We start from the raw sequence: 19,792 nt of genomic DNA on the forward strand, positions 1-19,792 counted from the left end.
ATTTTCCTTCGTCACTTACTTCTAAAAGGCCATTCATCAAAGACAATAATGCTACAAGTACATGTCACACTTACACGCTGGCAATTGCATGTACATGTACCAACAATATTGTGTTGTCTAAAATCCCTAACTTGGAAACAAAAAAATATGTGTGGGTCACTGTCCCCCCCAAGTAATCAGCAACTGATACAAAATGACTTTGCTGCAGTATGTACGTTATGCAATTTTTAACATTCAGAAAGTCAGTGGACAATTTTGGCTCGACAAAATTGATGGCAGGATTTTAAACACAGAGCTATGCCCATTGGTAAACAAACTGTGTAGGCCCCTACACCCCAGCATATTTCACAGACTCCCACAAGCCGCACTGATGCAAATTTCACAAGAAGTGTTTGAGATTACACCGGGGTGTCTGCAAGAGTTCCACATCTCCAGCTGAGTGCTGGTGGAAATGTTCTCCCAGGGAAGCCGGCAACCTGCGGCAGGTAACGAACGTCTCGGCTTTATCGCGGGGTACTCAAGCAGAAATTGAATCTGCCCTGTCCTTCCTAGCGTTCCTGGTGATATGAATTGCAATCCTCGCCCTTCAGGGACGTCTCGGCAGGTCTTTGGCCAAAAAAAAAAAACACCGATATGATATTGATTCTCTTTCCAAATAAGCAAGGAGTTCTTGGGAGGGAAGCACAAATGCAACTTGGAATTTTGAAGTTCTTATTAGTCACATGACCATCTGAATGATGCACAGCATCAGTGCATGGATGGTTGGTGCATTCAAGATGCACGCCTACTTTATTTGCAAATGTAAAAGCCAAAGGTAATCTGTTTTTGCTGTAAAAAAAAGGCACTTTCTCGGTTGCTTTTAATGTTTAATACGAAGTAAAAAATAGTTCTTTTAAATTTATATTGTTATTTATTGATGGCAACCCCATATTGCAACCCATGGTGCAGTGTATGTACATGTATGTATGTATCGAGCCACATATTCTCACAATAAAATATAAAGGTTAACCATTCCAAAATCTTTCTGAATCCAACAATGTGCGGTAAACCAATGGGTTTTTTTGTAAGTAAAAATGAGGCATTGAGCTGAACATGTAGGTAAAACCAACACAGAACACGTACTGTAGGAGGTACCGTACATGAAAAGCACAGATATTAAAACACAAACATTCAAAACAAAATCATAAAACTAGACCTGTCAATCCTTTTGAAAAAATAAAACAATCTGTCAGCCAAGCATACCCACTGTTGAGCTGCAGTAAAATACAGGTACATGTACACGTACACATGTACATCAAATTTTTCATCTTGGACATATGCGCATGGATCCATGACAACCGCAGCCTCTCGAGCAATTACTGACTGGTGTAATAATAAACATTGCAGGTTTGATATTTAGAGACACTGGCCTCAGGTTACAATGTTAACAGTGCAAAACACACAAAATATCAAAAGTGGGTCAAAAAAGCTGAGTGTTTTTACAGTATATGTACATGTGTACATGTACCGGTACATGTACAATTTGAAATGTCTTCATGCACATTTACTACATGTACAAAGCCACCTCACAACAGACAGACAGAACATGCCGCACCTTGTTGACTTGATACACGTCTGCTCAATATATCATTGCATGTAACTACATGTAGGATTTACAAAAGGGATTACTTTTTACACCCGAGTCACGATCTGCTTTTCATATTTGCATTTTATCTTATTTTTTATTAGGTTTGTAACAAAAGATGAGCTTTGGAGACATCCACAATTCAGAATTCATGACGAATGTACATGTATCTGTAAGAATTCAAAACGATGAACAATGAAAGAATGAAGCCTTTATCCCTTAGGGTTAACACAGCCACACGATAGCCCTTCATGTACATGTAGCTGTACATGTTAAGTACTGTACATGAACTTGCGCACATACACAGTACTAGTGCAGTGTAACCGTGGAGGTGTAACATTTTCTCATTGGCAACAAGAAAAAGATGCAAGTTGGACTAAAGTGGATCTGATCTGTGTAAAGATGACACCTCACTGGCAGTTGGGAAAAGTTAGTTGGGAACATTTCAGCAGGGCATCCGGTGTGCACCTGAAGACTGCACCGGTGCATTCCAACACAAACTGTTCGCATATGCTAATCATGTTCCGCACTGGGCATTTATCAACCCACATGTACATGTATACAGTGCGCATGTGGTGTCCCTCCATACAAGGGATACTTATCAATTGTAAACACGTGCAATGGATGCACAGAGCTGATACACCCCGCCATACATGTATGTATGCAAATGAACATGTGCAATCCAAAGATACATGTTTTTTTTAATCCACAGAGATTGTACATGTAGCTTAACACGTACAGTAGAAACAAGGCATTACCAAAATGTCCTCTTATTTGAAAGCGTGCCGTCTCTAATATTCCACAGCAGATAGAAACACTGTTCACTACTATACATGCATGCATGTGTGGCTCAAGGCAAGATACAAAGTATATACATGTACATGTATAATTTCCATATATTATTGAAATGAACAATACACCAAGCAAGGGATGGGACAAAGGTACCGGGTAAGACAATTTGGGCACAGTTTCCAGGAATTCAGGAACTACCCAGAGCCATCCTACAAGAAGTATTTGTGACTTTGGAAAAGTACAGGTGGCTTTTGGCAAATTTTCTAGTTGCCCTGTGTAGAGTACACCTCATCACTCTCAATTACAGTCAGCTTCGAAGGTTTCCCTACCCGTGGCAAAGCAGCTTGTGTGAGAAATTGTTGGCTGCTGGCTAAGAGCATTTTTAACGCCCCAAAGGACTCCAAATATTGATTTGTGCCGAGTATTAAAGTACATGTAATTACTGCTTCTGGGAATAATTGTGACCAGAATATTGTGAAAAAAAGGGACAAAAGTGACTTTGAGGCTGCAAGATTGAGTCCTGAGTCAGGTTGAACTTGTACAAGGCTAAAGTTAAACTGATTACTTGCCTCACTCCAGACCAGTACGGGCACACTCAGCAGAAGCAAGTACATGTATGCACAAGTTCAGTGAGTTTAATGCTAATGACTCCTGAGGGACCAATCAAAATTATACAGATCTTGTTGGATTCACCATGGTTATACAGCATTAAACCTCCATGATCATGACAAGTCCATGTACATGTACACATGTATCAGGTTTGCTTTTTAACTCCACATTTCTTCCAATTACATCTTCACAGACTACATGTACATGTACATTTGTACAGTACACGTACAGTGTAAGCAAAACTGCCATTTTTTTCAAGATAATTTACATGTACATGTTCCAGCACTGTACAGGTACATGTACATTGTACAATGTACCTTATTATGCAACCATTGACACACAGGAAATGTCATTCAGCAAGAGTCTACAAATGAATTCTGATTTTTATAATACTTCTATCTTTTCCCCAGCAGAATTATTCATTATCCAACCATTAACAATGGTGGCTAACCACCCAAGACAACCAGCATTTCCCAAATTCACTCCTTCTGTTGGGGACCCATCCCTCATACTGAGATGCTCAATGCAACTGACTTGATTCAAGGAACAACCTTGGACTTTTCCAACAAACTGTGAAATGTCAGGTCCATGAGTCACTGCAGATAATAGAGTGATCAGACTGACAGAACCCACACCCTATGTACATGTATGCATCAATGCATACAATAATAAAAATAATATACTTCCATTGATTGCTACTCAGAACTGTGCACTACACGGGCGAGTGTGAGCGTGATTCTTGGAAAGCGACCAACTCCTACCAATATGCAGCTACTGAAATCAGTGATGCAAAACTGCTAATTAATAATGCAAATAATGATGTAACCTTTCTCAATGGAAAAATGTGATGGTTGGTTGTGAAAAGCTACCGGTATTTTGCTGTTACTATGCATTAAGGTAATTTTGGCTTGTTCCAATGTCAATTTTTTTCTCTTCAAAGTTGCAGCATTCATTATTTTTCTTCACCTTATACTGTAAGCTGCTACTCTATTAAAACAGACAAGTCATTCATTCAAATCTGCACCACAATTCACCAAAGTTGCAGCAAAAACAAGCCTTACACATTTTACAGAACATTCACTTCAAATGTATAGATCCCATTTTTAAGCAGGGTTTTATGCCCCCCTTCTACATGTAGGTTGAAGACCAAAGAGTACACGTACATGTACAGTGTGTTGGTGGATTTCAGTTCCTACACAAAACTGCCCAGGGAGTCAAGGCTAACATCAACAAACACTGAGGGCTAGGGTTGGGGTTAATGTTTAACCATGATGAAATGAGACACATTAATCTGTGGTTTAACATACACATGTACAACAGCCTTCTTCAAGGTCCTCACATTAAAACCAAGTGTAAAATTGTCTCCAGCATGTTTGCTGGCCATTTACATTTCATTTGGAGAACTTTCATTTCTGACCAAATTCTTGCATAAATGCTTCCCAACAAACTCTGAATCATACATTGTATTCCAACTTCCAATTATTATAACACAAGTCTGCATAAAACTCAGCCTTTTCCTGTCATTATAAACACTTCATCCTTGACACACTATTTGGACAATGCTTTTTACATGCATGTTTTCTCAGAACTGAAATGACAAAATATGACAAAGGCTTACCACACAAAGCATTATACTGTAGTACCGATAATTATATGTGCATTGTATTCCACTGGGCATACATGTACACTGCCGTGCAAAAGTCCGATCGCACATGTGCTGTAAACTTTCCGTTGTAGTTTTGCAATAAATTACTGAGTCTTTATAAAAAAAGCATCTCACCCTTGTAATGTCTAGTTATTTTAATCAAATAAATTCATAAATCTCATTGCTGAAGTCGGCGACTACCCCCTCTTTTCGCTAAGTTTCGAGCGACTGTTTTTCGCCCGTGTAAAATCGCCATCTTGAAATATCTCATTACGTATTCATGAGCTCATGAATATTATTAGGTGGCATTTAAACCAATGGAAGCAAAGCTGACGCGGCGGGAAACTCTGTCTTATGAATAATTATAGGTGATTTCGCCGCCTGTGAAGGGTAAATGGATACTAGACAAATCAGGCTACCTCGTGGCGACAAAATTTGCATACCAATACTTTCACTTTGATACGCAAAGCAGCAACACAATGCCAGCAAATACGCCACTTACCACTCGCGAAAAGGGGATGATTGAAGCCTGGAATCAGGAGGGAATTTCCAACCGGGAAATTGCCAGAAGGCTGGGTATCAGCGAATATGCTGTTCGTCGGAATCTCCGGAAATTGACGGAGTTTGGGTCAATGGAACCCCGACCACGCACCGGCCGACCGAGATCGACCACCGAGCGGGATGACCGGCAGCTCGTGAGGGCATCGCGGCGCAACCGCTTTCTGACCGCCCCTGAATTAGCGATGGAGCTTGCCAATGCAGGGGTTGCAGTCCACCGCAGCACTGTTTCAAGGCGATTGGCTGCAGTTGGGCTGCATGGCAGGGTTGCTAGGCATAAGCCCCGACTTTCAGAGCAGCATAAAGGTCGTCGGCTAGCCTGGGCCCGAGAGCACCTGGGGTGGACCGCCAATGACTGGAGCCGGGTCTTGTGGTCCGATGAATCGAGATTCCAACTGTTCCAGAGTGATGGACGGGTGTACGTCAGGAGGACTGTGGGGGAGGAGTTTGACGAGAAGTGTGTTGTGCCCACCGTAAAGCATGGGGGATCCGGGATCATGGTGTGGGGCTGCATGAGTTCCGCCGGTGTGGGCAGCCTGGTGCGGGTCAACGAAAACATCAACGCCGCAGTTTACGTTGACATCCTCCGGGAAAACATGCTGCCATCTGCCCACCATTTGATCGGCCATGAATTCCTATTTCAACACGATAATGCTCCATCGCATACTGCTAGAGTCACGCAGGAATTCTTGGCCGATCCCACCCCAGAGTTTATTAGAGAAATGGGGGGTAGTTGGCAGTTTGAGGTGATGACTTGGCCGGCCCAGAGTCCCGACCTGAACCCGATTGAAAATCTGTGGAACGAAATTGACCGCCGTCTTCAACGTGAAATTCGGCCGGCAAATAAAGATCAACTGTTCCAGATTGTCAATCGGATTTGGGAGGGAATGGACCAACAAGTCATCACCAATCTCCTGGAGTCGATGTCAAGGCGGTGCCAGGCTGTTATCGACGCCGGTGGGGCATTTACGCGATACTAAACCCCATCACTGGATTTCCGGATTTCTCGGACACTGGGCGCCGCCATCTTTGATGATATGCTAATGAGAATACTGCCCATTGACTTTGTGCACACGCACGGAGAAACTCTAATTACCAGGCTCGTAATTGTTCACCAATTCATGTTTTAGAACTGGAAACGTGAATTTAATGGAATAACCATATCAAAACAAACACAGGTATTGCTTTTGTGGAAATTTATTTTTTCTTTTATGCATAAAAAACACACAATTTGTTGTGCACTCAGGTGCGATCGGACTTTTGCACGGCAGTGTACACGTAGCACTGAAGCAACTCATGCTATGTACAACAATGCAATCTGTCTTGTCTACTGTCAACAATGATGTCATGCCTTAGGGGGAATGCCCTTGTTCTCTTTTGTCCATGCACCAATAGGAGAGGTCAATTCAGCCCGAGCACAGGAATCAATCCAAATACTGTAGGATTCTGAATGGGCCTGGGTTTAAGTACACAGGAAATAGCAGATTATTTGAGGTGAAATGAGGTTTAAGACAAGGAGGGATAAATCGCCACTTTATCAACAAGATGTGTGCAGGTTTTTGGTGCGTTATGAACATGAATACGAACAATTTGAAAAAAAGTCACTGCTTTGTTAGTGTCCCAAATGGCATAGCCATCTGCCACGTAATTCCAAGAGCTACGACAGTGTTCATCCATCTGGTATTGTTCAAACAGTCTATGTATACAATTGCATGTACTATAATCCTGTATATGTTGTCAAAGGAACACTGTAAAATTTTTTTAAAATGACATAGGCAGGGATGAAAAACTAACATTATTTTTCTACCACATTACATACATGTATTAATACCAACATACATAATGGGTGAGTATGCTAGTAGTACGATATAGTAGCACAATTGACTTTTCTACATACATGTACATGTACTGTATTTCAATTTCTGACAGCTTTTATCACATTTACATGTACATACCTGTACACGTAGGTCATAATGATAAAATGGCATTTGGCGATGTTTAGAGACTATAAGGAAATGGGGAGAAACTGTGTGTGAAATGTGTGTGTACATGCATACACCTGGAAACCAGCAGCCGTTAGACACACTGTAACTTGTAAGATGCGACCTTTTCAAGGCAGAATTGTCAAAATATTGATTGATGAAGCAAGAGAAATGGAGTTCAATTGTTATAACTTTCTGAGGGGCATCAAGAGATCGCAACTTATGATTATGATATTCAACTAACTGACAAGATCCGAAGAGCCAACCAGTGCTTCTGGTACATAAAGGTCCAATGTCCAAAGCATACATGTACATGTACTTTGTACATGTACATACAATGTACAGGTGCCTACATGTACCAGTTTACATAGTACATACATGTGCTCATACTGTTCATGTTATTTTTATTCACATTGAAAAGTACAATATCTATTTTCAATCTTCACAGAACAAATAACAATACAAACAAATTGGCATAAACTACATGCACCATTCTAATTTTCCTACTGAAAAAAGGAAACGGGACTGGTGTAGAATGTTATTGTCAAGACAAGATTTCCTGCATCATTAATTAAATACTGGAACTCTAAAGGAAAAAAATGTACTCTTTGCAGCAAGAAGACTAGTAATAATCATAAGCATAGATTTCTTTAATTTAATGAAGCAAAAGTTGTGGAAGTGCAGGGGTTATTTGAATTGAATGCTGAGAAAAAGGGTCAAATGCCGAGCCCATCAGTTTTAAGGTGTTATCTTACAAAAACCAACCATTTAAAAAGGGACCCCAGTCACCTCAGTATTAATTGTAGGGGGTACTCAACATAGAAAGGGGGCTCAGTACCAAGAGGAAAACAGGTTGAAAGGTCAGGTAAAGTTGATGCTGCTTAGGACGCTTGAAACTGCAACTGTCTGACAAAATGTTTTTCCAAAGCTGTATCACAGTTAGCACACCACAAGAGTAGTGACCTGTCATAACTTCATGTGCATGGTTGATGCTCTTTCACGATCATGGACTGATGTTACCAGTAGAAATATACTATTTACATTGTACACCTCAGGCGCTGTACACCGATGTTCCTGAGTTTACAGACAACACATGGATGTGTGCGTGATGTCATTCTCAAAAGAGATTGGTGACTCACCAGGTTTAAAGCCACGTCAAAAACTTAGTGTTTGTGGATCAGACTGTGGGGTGGTAAAGTAAATCTGCTACTTAACATGATTAATATATCAACAAACAATAATATCATCCTTGAACTTGAAATAGTAATGAGCATCTTGCAATTACAAGATGAATTAAAATTTCTTATTTTCACACAATGTGTAACTTACATGTACCTGTACAACAGTTTTATGATTTTTTTCTCACTACCACCATGTACTCAGAGAGAAATGATAACTGAATTTTGAGCAGCTTTTGAAATCTACATGTAGCTGCAAGCTGCTTCGGAAAAAACTGACCAAATGGATAGAGCGATGCATTACAAAGCTGAACCTGTGGGAGGGCAAAGGGATAAATGCACAAGAAAAACAAATCCTGAAGAATCACCAGATGTAGAGAGATCTTTGATCTCTGTAGAAATTGTACTTCATGGTTTTCAAAACAGTGCATGTTGCACTAACAAATTACATGTACATGTACCAATGCTGGGCAGTGTTATCTTTATGGCTAATGTTTGTACAGTACATGTATGTACGATGTATAAAGATGGTTGACTGCAAAGTCACTTTTCAGTGACTTTCTTCTCCAAGTATTTCCATACACAAATCATGAAAACATGAGTCCAATATTATCATTATTTCTGGACAAAGACTACATGTCCAGTACTTACTACACGTTCCTTAAGGTTTTGAATGAGCACATATTAAAAAAAATAAGACAATTAAGGCCTACAGAATAAATTTAGTGTTTTGTGTCCCAGCATGAACTAAAGCAAATGAGGCATTTTTACATTTTTCATTATATTTCATTCATTCCTTTGCGTGTGTATGGGACGACGTCTGCCCAAAGTGTCTGCCCAGGTTTAGGCAGGGCCAGCTGATGGCAAGTATCGCACATTCTCATGGTTGGGATGACATCACTGAGTCTTGGTTCTTCTCTCTAATTGGTGAGTTGGTGGCTGTTCCATATTTCACACTTGGGACTCAAAGGGTTGTAGTCTATGGGAAAAATCTGAATTATTTACTGATATCCAATGTGCTTGAAATTTTACTGTTCATGTACTATGGATATCTCCTATACAAAAAGACTTCAGTTATTTTTATCATATTGCAGCAAAAAGAAGGAAAACATGCACATTTGTTATCCTTTTACAGAGTGAACGGAGGGGTTGCCCCTTTGCTCAGATGTGAGTGCAATAAATGGAATCTCATCAGACCAGGCCAATGGGAGACTTTTTTGAGTAAGATGTGCGGGTAGTACATATGCTTTCGAGTCAACTCGTGCCTTGGGCAACTCGTGCCTTGGGCAACTTGTATCATGAGTTAAGACGTCTCGTACCTTCAGGTTTGCAATTCATTTAACTTTTTCACTTTTCGTTGTTCACATGTTTAAGTGTCAGATTTGACAAACATTTCAAGAAAATGCCTTTATAAATCTCCCGGCGAGATACAGAGCGGCAACATAATTTTTTGCATATCAAACACCACACGTTGCCAAGGCCTGATGCACGAGACTGACGTAGAACCACATCGGCTTCCTGACAGTGTAGCCGAAAAACAGCAAATTAGGTGAATGAAAAACCAAATTATTGTTCATGATGACTGAAACAATAATAAGCTCCACGCAAGGTACTTGTAACCAAGGTACGAGTTGTCTCGTACATGAAGGTATGAGTTGTCTATACTGGAGGTATGTACAGTATGTACGAGTTGGCCCAGGTACGACTCGGCAAAGGTACAAGTTGGTGCAATTATGTTGAGTTCATGGTACGAGTTGTCCAAGGTACAAAACACCTGTTCCCGTACATACATAAACACCTGTTCCCGTACATACAAGTACATGTATATTGAAGGTGCATATATACACATGTAATGTATGTAGGGGGGGGGGAGTTACACACATTATTGACATTTTATGTTGGGGGGTGGGGTGAAAAGAGAACCAAGAAAAAAAAGTTTTTAAAACAAAGATTTGTTTAAATAAACACATTAAGCTGATGCTTCACAGGCATGAAGGTGTCATCAACTTGTATTAAACTGATTGGAGACACTGTTTACCATGTTTTCATTTTACCATGGAGGTACTCTTCCTCCCTCAATTTACAGAAATGTAAAAACTTAAACACACAAAATGTCAAAAAAAATTTATCAAAGATTTAATTTTAGAGAAACATGGACAGAAAATAGACAACATAATTCATATTACCTTTTTGCCCACTGTACCAGCGAATTTGAATACTTTCTTTTCATCATCCGTCGAATAACCGACCGAGGCAGATGTCTTGCTCGCAGACGCCGAACCACCCGTAGATTCCCCGTCTGTCGTGCGTGCTTTCTTGCTACACGAGAACACGAGTGATTCGGCCGGATCGTTGGTCCGCTTGCGTCGAACTCTCAAGACTGTCGTCATTTTTAGGGGTTGGATTCCTGGCTCAGGATGAAAGTGATCGAATGGATTTTGTCTGTTGACTTGTACAGCTGCAGAGCTCCCGAAAGATCGGCAACTTCAGCCAGGACTCAGCATGAGAAACAAGTGAATTTTTAGCTCACTTCACAGTCACAGCCTTACTAAAAACTCACGTGCGTTACCGTACAGTTTCATCAACAGAAGTTAACTGTGCGTAACTTGTAGTCGTGCATGTACACTGTACATGTACACTACAAGTATGTACATGTGAAGTGTACATGTACATGTACATGTAGTACGCGCGCTGCTGAGTTGTACAACTGTGCAGAGCAACATTACCTCACCTCCAAATCAAAAAGTGGAAGATTCTAACATTTAAAAAATCATCAGTTTGATTTTTCTTTAAGCTCATGAAGTTTTATTATTTGTAGCAAATATCTAATACATATATTTTCTTTTCATCACCTTTGCAAAATGAATTACACTCAACGGTTTATTTGCACGGCGAATCTATTTTTACCATACAGGGGTGTGCCAAAACCTGAGTTTACAAATCTGTGTCACTGGAGGGCAGTATCAATATGGCAGCGTTCATGAATGTTCGTCGTGCTGAGAACTATGCAAGAATCGTTGGTATAATTTCATGCAGTAGACAGGTGCGTATTTGCAGATACTTTTAGTACCTAATCATGTTAAAATCAGCATAAAAGTGGTGCGTTGCACAGAAAGAATTTCACCTTAAGCATCGATAAACAGACATCTTGTTGACTGTATCATGATGATGTATGATTCGCCATTGCCATGGCCATGCGTGCTGCCCCACATGCAGTGCAGGCGTATATCACTGTATATGTACATGTACGCGCGTGTGCATCGACAGGTATTGGAGGTATGGCAGAATCTAGGTGTAGTTTCTTACTGTCCGGTTCCCTGACCATCACCATGCTGACCAAAATTTGGCAAAAAGAGGCTGTTTATTATCACCCGACATGCCTGATCAATGATCACAAGCGAATCTTTCATGTTTGTCATATTTGTGTACATGATTGTGGAGTTACCAGTGCCTGGTTGGGCTTTATTTGGTTGTGATTGACTCCAACAAGTCCGGTTAGGCACTTGCACCCCCTCAGTTGGTGTAGGCTAAAGGAGAATAGATGTTACCGCTGGCTGATAAAGACAGACAACATTCAGGAATGGCACACCAGACAATGTTTTCCCAGGTTCCAGCTACTTTTAAAGTGCAAAGCTCTTCCAAGTGAACAACAGAAAACAATGGCGGTTGTTGATGGTGTACAGCTCACACTGTAGCCTGTAAAATGAACAACACCATGCTAAGTTTAACCTAACAGGCATTGTACTTTACTCAAAGCAATGACCTATTAAATATATCCCCCAGTCATGTCAGTGTGATAGGTTAGGCCTAATTAACGAAAATAACCCAACCCTAAAGTTCCCCAACTGAATTCAGAATTATATAAAGTACAGATATCTCATACTTGGACATAGGTTAAAACTTGGGTAAATACATAACAGATTTACCATAACAGATCCCCAATACTAAAAGTCATGATTGTACATAGGTGAAGCACAGGCAGCCCCATATATTCATCAGTTTTTAAACAGAATAAATTCCTTTTCAATGTGAGTTTCCTAGAACTGCTCTGTTTTCCAAAATAATTCAGATTGATCGTAATTAATGTTTTATGAGAAAAACAGACTTACCCAGTCGGGCAACAATGGCCCCCGTATAATAGAAAATTTGGTTTATTTTAGCCTCGGAAAGGAGAAAAATGCCTTGCATAATGGCAGCCACACAAAACTGCACATAGTAGCATGCTGAACAGCGCCCTCTCGCACACATATGGTTAAGTTCCAACAATGATGATGATGTACATGTAGGCCTAGGCCAAGCAAACACATTGCAGCATAAAAATTAAAATACGTGTAAAACACAAACTAAGGCCCAACAGGCAACAGATGACATTGTTGATAGATGACATTTTCACTCAATATTCAGCAAGTTTCTTGTACCTGCTGCCCTCCCCTTCCACGTAGTACCCATTTTGTATTGCTGCATGCATCAACAAAGTGGGGGATACATGATTCACTTATTTTGGAGATGACAAAATTGTCCTCTTATTTTCCCACCATATTGAACCAGTGCTGAACTAACTTAAACCTTGGTTTTTCTTTTGGCTGGGACAGTGAAGTCACGCACGCTTAACTGATATCACTAAAAGTCCTTACCTCTGATGAAAGCTGAAACATGTTTCTGGTTGTTAAGAAAGCGCACCTTTAGTTTTATGGGAGTTCAGCTTGAGGATCAACCAATGATCGGATCGGTAATTAAATCCAACATCGGTTGATCCCTAGTTCAGTCTAGTCTCCAAACCAAAACATTCGGAGTATTTTGGGTGAATCTTTCGGTCAGTTTGCCACCAAGTTCAAAATTACAAAGCCTTACCTTTCTCAAGTACCTGTTTAGCAGTTAAATGGTTAAAATGCATTCAACATGTTGACTTATTTGTTTGCCGAACTTAGTTACTACCCTTGTTACAATTGAACTTGCTCTGCATGCGAACGGAGTAACACAGAGCCAGTTCCACATGATCATTGGATAACTGATAGTTCCTTTTTTCCAAACTGTAGCATGGCATTCACACGCAGGCCTGCTGCCACAGAATAGTCAGACAAGCAGTCGGCATCAGATTCACGAAAACAGCGCCCTGTTCAAGATGGCAGGCCATGCAGTTTGTGCCGTCCACGGAGGCCTCCTTCACCACAGCCAGACACAACAGCACAGACACTGGACAAAGTACACAAGTCACACAAAATGTAAGGTCGCTTATGTTGTGGTTAACTTTGTGTACTACACATTTTGTTGACGCCTGAGATTTTTTTCTCAGAAGCATTAATGAAACTGGTAATTGAAATATGTGACGTCTTAAAGTTTGGGACGGGGCACACCATTGGCTGTTAATACTAAATATTACTTTAAACTCAAGTTGAAATTTGTGGTGGTTCAATTTTAATGTCAGATTGGTTGCATCTAGTTGTGTCTTAACAAGTCAATGTCTACAGCTTAATATGATTTCTTTTAATTCTTGGAGTTCTCGTTTCTCTCCCTGTGGTTGGCACAGCTGACAGATGCAGCCACTCCGCTAACCGACCCGTCCACAGCCGTCGAGGTGGCAATGACAGCAGAGCAGATCCTGCAACCAGTCAAGGAGATCCCGTTCTCAGAGCTTGGCCTTGGTGGCTATCTACCCGTAGGCCTGGTACAGTATGCCCTGGAGTTCCTGCACATGTCGGTGGGCTTGCCGTGGTGGGCTGCCATTGCAACAGGTGAGCAGGCGAATCCATGCTAACCTTCAGTCTTCCAGATCCCCCAAAGTCCACCGCAAGTATTATGTTGCATTTGGGACTGCACATCTGAGGTGCTGCTTAACATTTGATGTGAATCTTGCTGTCCTGGTTCTGTACAAGCAAAGAAAAAAACATGCTGCACTGTACATTAGTGGACTGGAGTGGATTCAGGGATGTTCCAAGCAAAATTCTGAGGGAGTTAGGTTGATATTAGAACAATCCCATGGATTTCCTTCACTTGGCCTTTTTGCTTAGATCATGTGTTTAATCTCAGTTACAAACTTGTAGCTATATGCCTAGCCAATCAACAAAAAAAGTTAATTACTCTGATTTATATTGTTTGTACGAAAGAACACTATTTTTTCATGTTAAGAGCAAATCAAAATAGTTTTTAAATTGAACTTATGTTGAATGTGTGTGGCCATGGCTGATGATGTTAGTATTTTACTGAATAAAAGAAAAAACATCTTGATTGAGATGGGGTTTATTTACATGTAGGTCAAACTCACAATGCCTGTTTTGTCGTCTTGCACTGTGACGTTGTTTAACACAGACTTGTGATCCAGTAGTGATCCTTCTGGGAATACAGAGAGAATGGATCTGCCCCTCTGAGCAGAATTTTACTTTGAGATTTTGCCGATGATTGCCGATCAGGTACCGTAATCGCCAGAATGTGCGTGTTTCCACTGATCGTGAAGAATCAGCGGTACGCAGTTACTATGAACAACGTCATGCCGACATTCCAAAAGCTGACAGCAAAGATGACTGAAGCAAGACAAAGCGGCAATCAGGCAGAAAGTATGTATGATTTCTTCAAGTGGCAGGGACGAGAGAGAGGGTCATTGATTGTACTAACTGCAACTGCCCAGGCAGGCTGCCTGAATCATCCAGACTTTGGCACCTTAGTCAGTTAGTAAGCCGCATGAGCATTATTCACAGTTTACACAACTGGACCGTCAGTCCCGTCCTATTAAAAGACCATTGGTTGGGCTTCAGAGTCCTGAACTCACCAAAAAGTTGCAAGAAATCAGATGTTGGAACAGGGTACTTGGGGCAAGTGTTTGAGTTGGTATCAGATGTATGCTTTTAGATTTATTGCCCTTTGTGCTCTAAATATCTGACAAGGCTGTATGATTTGAACTTCAACGCAGAGCTAGGTCAAAAAAATAAGAAATTGATCTGTTTTCATCTTGAAGTTCAGAGCATGCTGCTGCACTTGCTGTTAAATGTAGCAATGGACAACCAGGCTCCATACTTCACTCGCTTTAACTACAATTGATTGATTGAGGGGGTTTCAGGCTTTACAGTCACTGTTTAGAGTTACCTTCTTGATATTTTTGCTTGTAGTGATGAAAAGGAGTATGGAAGTGCAGAAATTCATGAAGAAGCATAACGTCAATCCTCTGAAGAGCTTCATGGGGATCTTAATCCAGGTGAGAATCAAGGTAGTTAGTAGACACTGAACTTAGAAAAGCTGCACCCTGGGGTCCTTGAACCCATGAAATGCAAAGGTCAAAAATTGAGTTACTCAAAATGAACTTGTGATGAATGCAAAACTTGGACACAGGTTTGGTTCTCTTTGGAGATTGGCAGCAAGTTCTGTAATTTATTTCTTTTCCACTTTCTCTGTTAATTGATTTGAAACTCAATTCAATTCCCAAATGATACCTAAAACAACAGTTAGCAAGGAGACTCCCTGTAGGTTCTGCTTTCACCGTCCCGCCTTTCTGTCTCACAGGCTCCCATTTTCATCTCCTTCTTCATCGGCCTGCGCAGAATGGCCAACCTACCAGTTGAGAGCATGACGACAGGCGGTCTGTGGTGGTTCACTGACCTTACGACCAGTGACCCCTACTATGTCATGCCGGTGCTGGCCAGTCTCAGTATGCTGGCTGTGCTGGAGGTGAGGAGAAGTCGCAAAAGCCTGATTGTTTGTGTGGTTTTTAGAAGGGACTCAGACATAACCACTGGGGATCAAAGAGTATTTAAAAATGTGTGTTGCAAGGTGGAAATGGATTGTTCCAATTTCAGTTAGAATGTGGCATTCTAAGTCCCTTCTTAGTGGAGAGAAGCAGGTGGTCCCAACTTCAGCAGGTAGTGTACCCAGTAGTCAATCTACTTGTTCAGACTTTTCTGACACTCCCTTTGTGTCTAATTCTGGCAAAAATTTCAAAGTTGTGACCCCCAGACTTTCTGAGATCATTGCCTTTTAACCATTTCCTGCTGGGTGCTTTTAAAAATGCACTGCTTACATACGGGCGATTTTTCAATATCTTCGGTTATCAAAAATCTTCAAAAATTCTTATCTTTTTTCCTGAACCCCATGGAGTGTTTGTCTGGTGGCTACTCTAATCAGACAGGCAAAATCTATTGATGCCAGAGTATTTCAGCCAGGCCTGTCACCTTGTAAAAAGAGTCCAGATTGTGCGGTGTTACATAAATTTCTTTTGTTCTAGAAACTGGCACAGTGTGCGTCTGGCATCTTTTCAATACGGGCCAGATTAGTGTGCAATGGTATTGTATCGCTCATCTCTGGAGTGCTGGAGTGCTTTTGTCCCTGGTGGTAATCCCCTCGTGCTGATTGCCACAAACAGTGGCATAATCTTTCAAAACAATGACGGATTTCCTCTGCTATTGACAACTGAAAAAATGTTGGCACCTGAAAACGGGCTCTCCAGCAGGATATGGTTAAAATTTTCAACAGCTTATGCCAGATTCCATTCCTTCGTATTTTAGTCTTTTCTCAAGGTTTCGGTGATGATATAACAACCCTCTCCCCCCCCAGTAAATTTTGACAGCAAACTTCACAAGGATTTTACTGTATAGCATGACAGGAAAGCCTTCTCTCCCTAATTTTGTCCCTGCCTTGTAGCTTGGTGGGGAGGCCGGTGTAACCAGTGCTCAGATGCAAAAGATGAAGACTGTTTTTCGGATCATGCCGTTTGTTCTTCTGCCATTAATTGCATCCATGCCAAAGGTAGGGTTTTTCCATCTTCTCGAGGACAAACAGGGAACAGAGTAGTTTTGTTCTAGATAATTTATTCTTTTGGACTTTGTCTGCTACGTGGAAGAAGGATGGATTCTGCCAGCCACTTTACGACTTTAAATTTTGCTTTTGGATTCAACAGGGAGCTTTAATACCTGAGGATCAGAGGTAACCTTGAATTTCTTGGTATTATCGCAAGAAATCTCCGTGAATTCTCAACATTTCACTGACAAATAGGAAGCAATTGTCACTTCCTTTGAAGCCCCATGAAAAGACCTTGATTAAGGCAAGACTTTGCTGCCCGGTAGAAGAGCGTTACAGTGCTTGTTGTGTTTACAAAAGTGCCTCCAGTATTACTGAAGTTCAAATTGTTATCACAGGCTGTCTTCGTCTACTGGTTGACGTCCAACATCTTCTCCATGGGCCAAGTGGCTGTCCTGAAGATCCCGGCTGTCAGAACCAAACTGAACATTCCCGAGAAGATAAAGCATAACCCACAAGACCTGCCCAAGTCGGAAGGATTCCTTCAGAGTATGAAATCAGGCAAGTGACAGTTCAGTTCCCATCCCCCAAAAATATTATTTTGGAGAAAATAAGTCACAGTTTTGTATTTTTAACTTCAAAAATGCTAAGGAAGAGAGAATAGATTGATGCAGGACTTTGGAAGGGGTGTTTTATCTTCATAAAGAAATTCAATTATTCTTATTATTCTTAGATTTGCATCGTTGAGAGCACATTATGACTTCTGCTCATCAAGTGTGTAAACCATTCTTCTCATTAGGGAGCACACAACCCTAAGAGCATTAATGATGCGCATGGAATCCATCTCTCGTACTTCCTTCACTGATAACAATTTACTGCTGGTTGCAGGGAAGCAGTTGCTGTAAAGGGTCTTGCCTGAGGACATGTATTAAAGTACAATCCACCTCGCCTGGATCCACCCTGCCTGAATTCAAACCAACTAGCTATTGCATTTCTCAGAAGTTAAATTTGGTTTATTAGACCACTAGACTATGATACCCCTGCAATTATCATTTTTTTCCACCAGTTCTCAAAATGGCACGGAAGCAGTGGAGTGTTTTTTGGGAAATGAGGGTGCAGATATTGTGAATTCACTGTGTCTTTCTTGTTGATATTCAGGGTGGAAGAATGCTCAGACAAACCATGAAGTAGAACAGAGAAGCAAGACTCACTTGCAGAAGCTGAAAGAGGCCGGCACTGGACCTGTACCCCAGACTTTCAGCTATGACCCGACTCGTCAACAAATGGGCAACCCGGCACAGGCGATCTCAACGAGTGCCAAGACAGCAAAAGATGTGAGAAGAAAGAAAGTCCGCTGATAAGACCATCACACAGGCTGTTATTTGGCTCCGGAGGATACGCAGTTTGGTAGTTCAGTAAAGAGCAGCTAGCTTCAATGCAGAAGATTTGTCGATCTAAAAGAACATTCTGCTTAAATGATTTCATTGGTACCCGGTCAGTTACTTTCAGTGTGGCTGTTCTGTATTTATATTTAAGTACTGGTACGTATGCCTGTCGGCCACTACATTTTTTGTTGCAGTGCTGCAGCAAAAGCTGTATATACATGTATAGTGACAACATCATTCACTTACTTGTGGACTTTTGAATAAATTTCAGCGTACAATTGAGCTTTGATGACTTATATGGAATGCAAAAAGGCAGTGGTTTTCCTACTAAGTCATCCTCTGTATTAATGAGAAAGCCCATTATAATAATAATCTTCAAATACCTGGTATATAGTTGTGGCTCTGATTTGTTCCTTTTTGTGGTTCTAACCTTACAGTAAAGTACAGACTTTAAGCAAAACTGTACTCTCTCAGCAGCAACAATGATGAAACAGTACTGTTATTACAGTACCATATAACCACATGCATGCAGTTTTGGCCCACTCAATTGGCTCAACGACATAGATGTGAGTTTTATATAGTGACTGGCACAAAGGGCACTTAGATTGCCACAGGAGCCATAAACCAACAACAGTGCCATTTTCTGTCGTGCCTGACGGGTCTCTTTGTCTCCTACATAGAGACAACAGCTTTGTGTACATTCTGTTGAACATTGGTCGGGTGCACTCGGTGTATGTCTCGTCACGAGACATACACCAAGTCATCTAGCGTTCTTGCACAGAGCACATAATGCTTTAATGTTAGTTTTGAGACATGTGTCAATTATTAATGTAGTTACAAAAATTAATCTGAGAGATATTGACTCATTGGGAACCGACTTCGAATACAGTCTTTTCTATTGTTAGCGCTATCTGTACGTTAGCTTGAACATTGCCGATAGACAAGTATCCGATTCTAAAAACAACCGTTTTCACTGCTCATGCTGTCACTACTCACTTATCGTTTGAATACTCAATTTGCAAAGATGGTGCAATTGGCATGCTGCCAAGTGTCAAAAAGGTTGTTAGTCTTTAAGCGGAAAATGTAAACTTTCAGTTAATACTTTATTACTATATACTCGATCTACCAAGTTGTCTCTATTTGATTTCCAGAAGTTGTAGACATCTGGTTCATCTGTGAAATACCAAATGTCTTAACCACTTCGGACCGGGGCATTTTTCAACGTTGAGGATGCTGGGCCGGCATTACTATCATTTTTTCCGTTTTCAAAATCCTTCAACAATTCATCATTCCATTTA

At 40.9% G+C, this 19,792-nt stretch overlaps 2 protein-coding genes across 3 annotated transcripts in view; one reads left to right on the forward strand and one right to left on the reverse strand.

The window, feature by feature from the left end:
* Positions 1-11,040, reverse strand: part of LOC110975725 (putative RNA polymerase II nuclear localization protein SLC7A6OS) — a 32,834-nt gene extending 21,794 nt beyond the window's left edge. The window contains exon 1 of one of the 2 annotated variants that reach the window (XM_022228445.2): positions 10,575-11,040. In XM_022228445.2, the coding sequence (XP_022084137.2) occupies positions 10,575-10,778 (204 nt within the window). In that variant the 5' untranslated portion in view covers positions 10,779-11,040. The remainder of the gene's footprint in view (positions 1-10,574) is intronic. The other variant, XM_022228444.2, reaches the window with a different exon arrangement.
* A 262-nt stretch (positions 11,041-11,302) lies between these two features.
* On the forward strand, positions 11,303-18,883 carry oxa1l (OXA1L mitochondrial inner membrane protein). The gene is made up of 9 exons (XM_022228442.2): positions 11,303-11,431; positions 13,425-13,610; positions 13,916-14,120; positions 14,796-14,939; positions 15,489-15,574; positions 15,880-16,044; positions 17,014-17,118; positions 17,508-17,670; positions 18,268-18,883. The coding sequence occupies exons 1-9, from the start codon at positions 11,357-11,359 to the stop codon at positions 18,465-18,467; spliced, it is 1,329 nt and encodes a 442-aa protein (XP_022084134.2). The 5' UTR covers positions 11,303-11,356; the 3' UTR covers positions 18,468-18,883.
* Positions 18,884-19,792: the final 909 nt, after the last annotated feature.

This window comes from Acanthaster planci, linkage group LG06 (genome assembly GCF_054643075.1).
Source record: "Acanthaster planci isolate LZ-2023a linkage group LG06, COTS_SCS, whole genome shotgun sequence".
Lineage (NCBI taxonomy): Eukaryota > Metazoa > Echinodermata > Asteroidea > Valvatida > Acanthasteridae > Acanthaster > Acanthaster planci.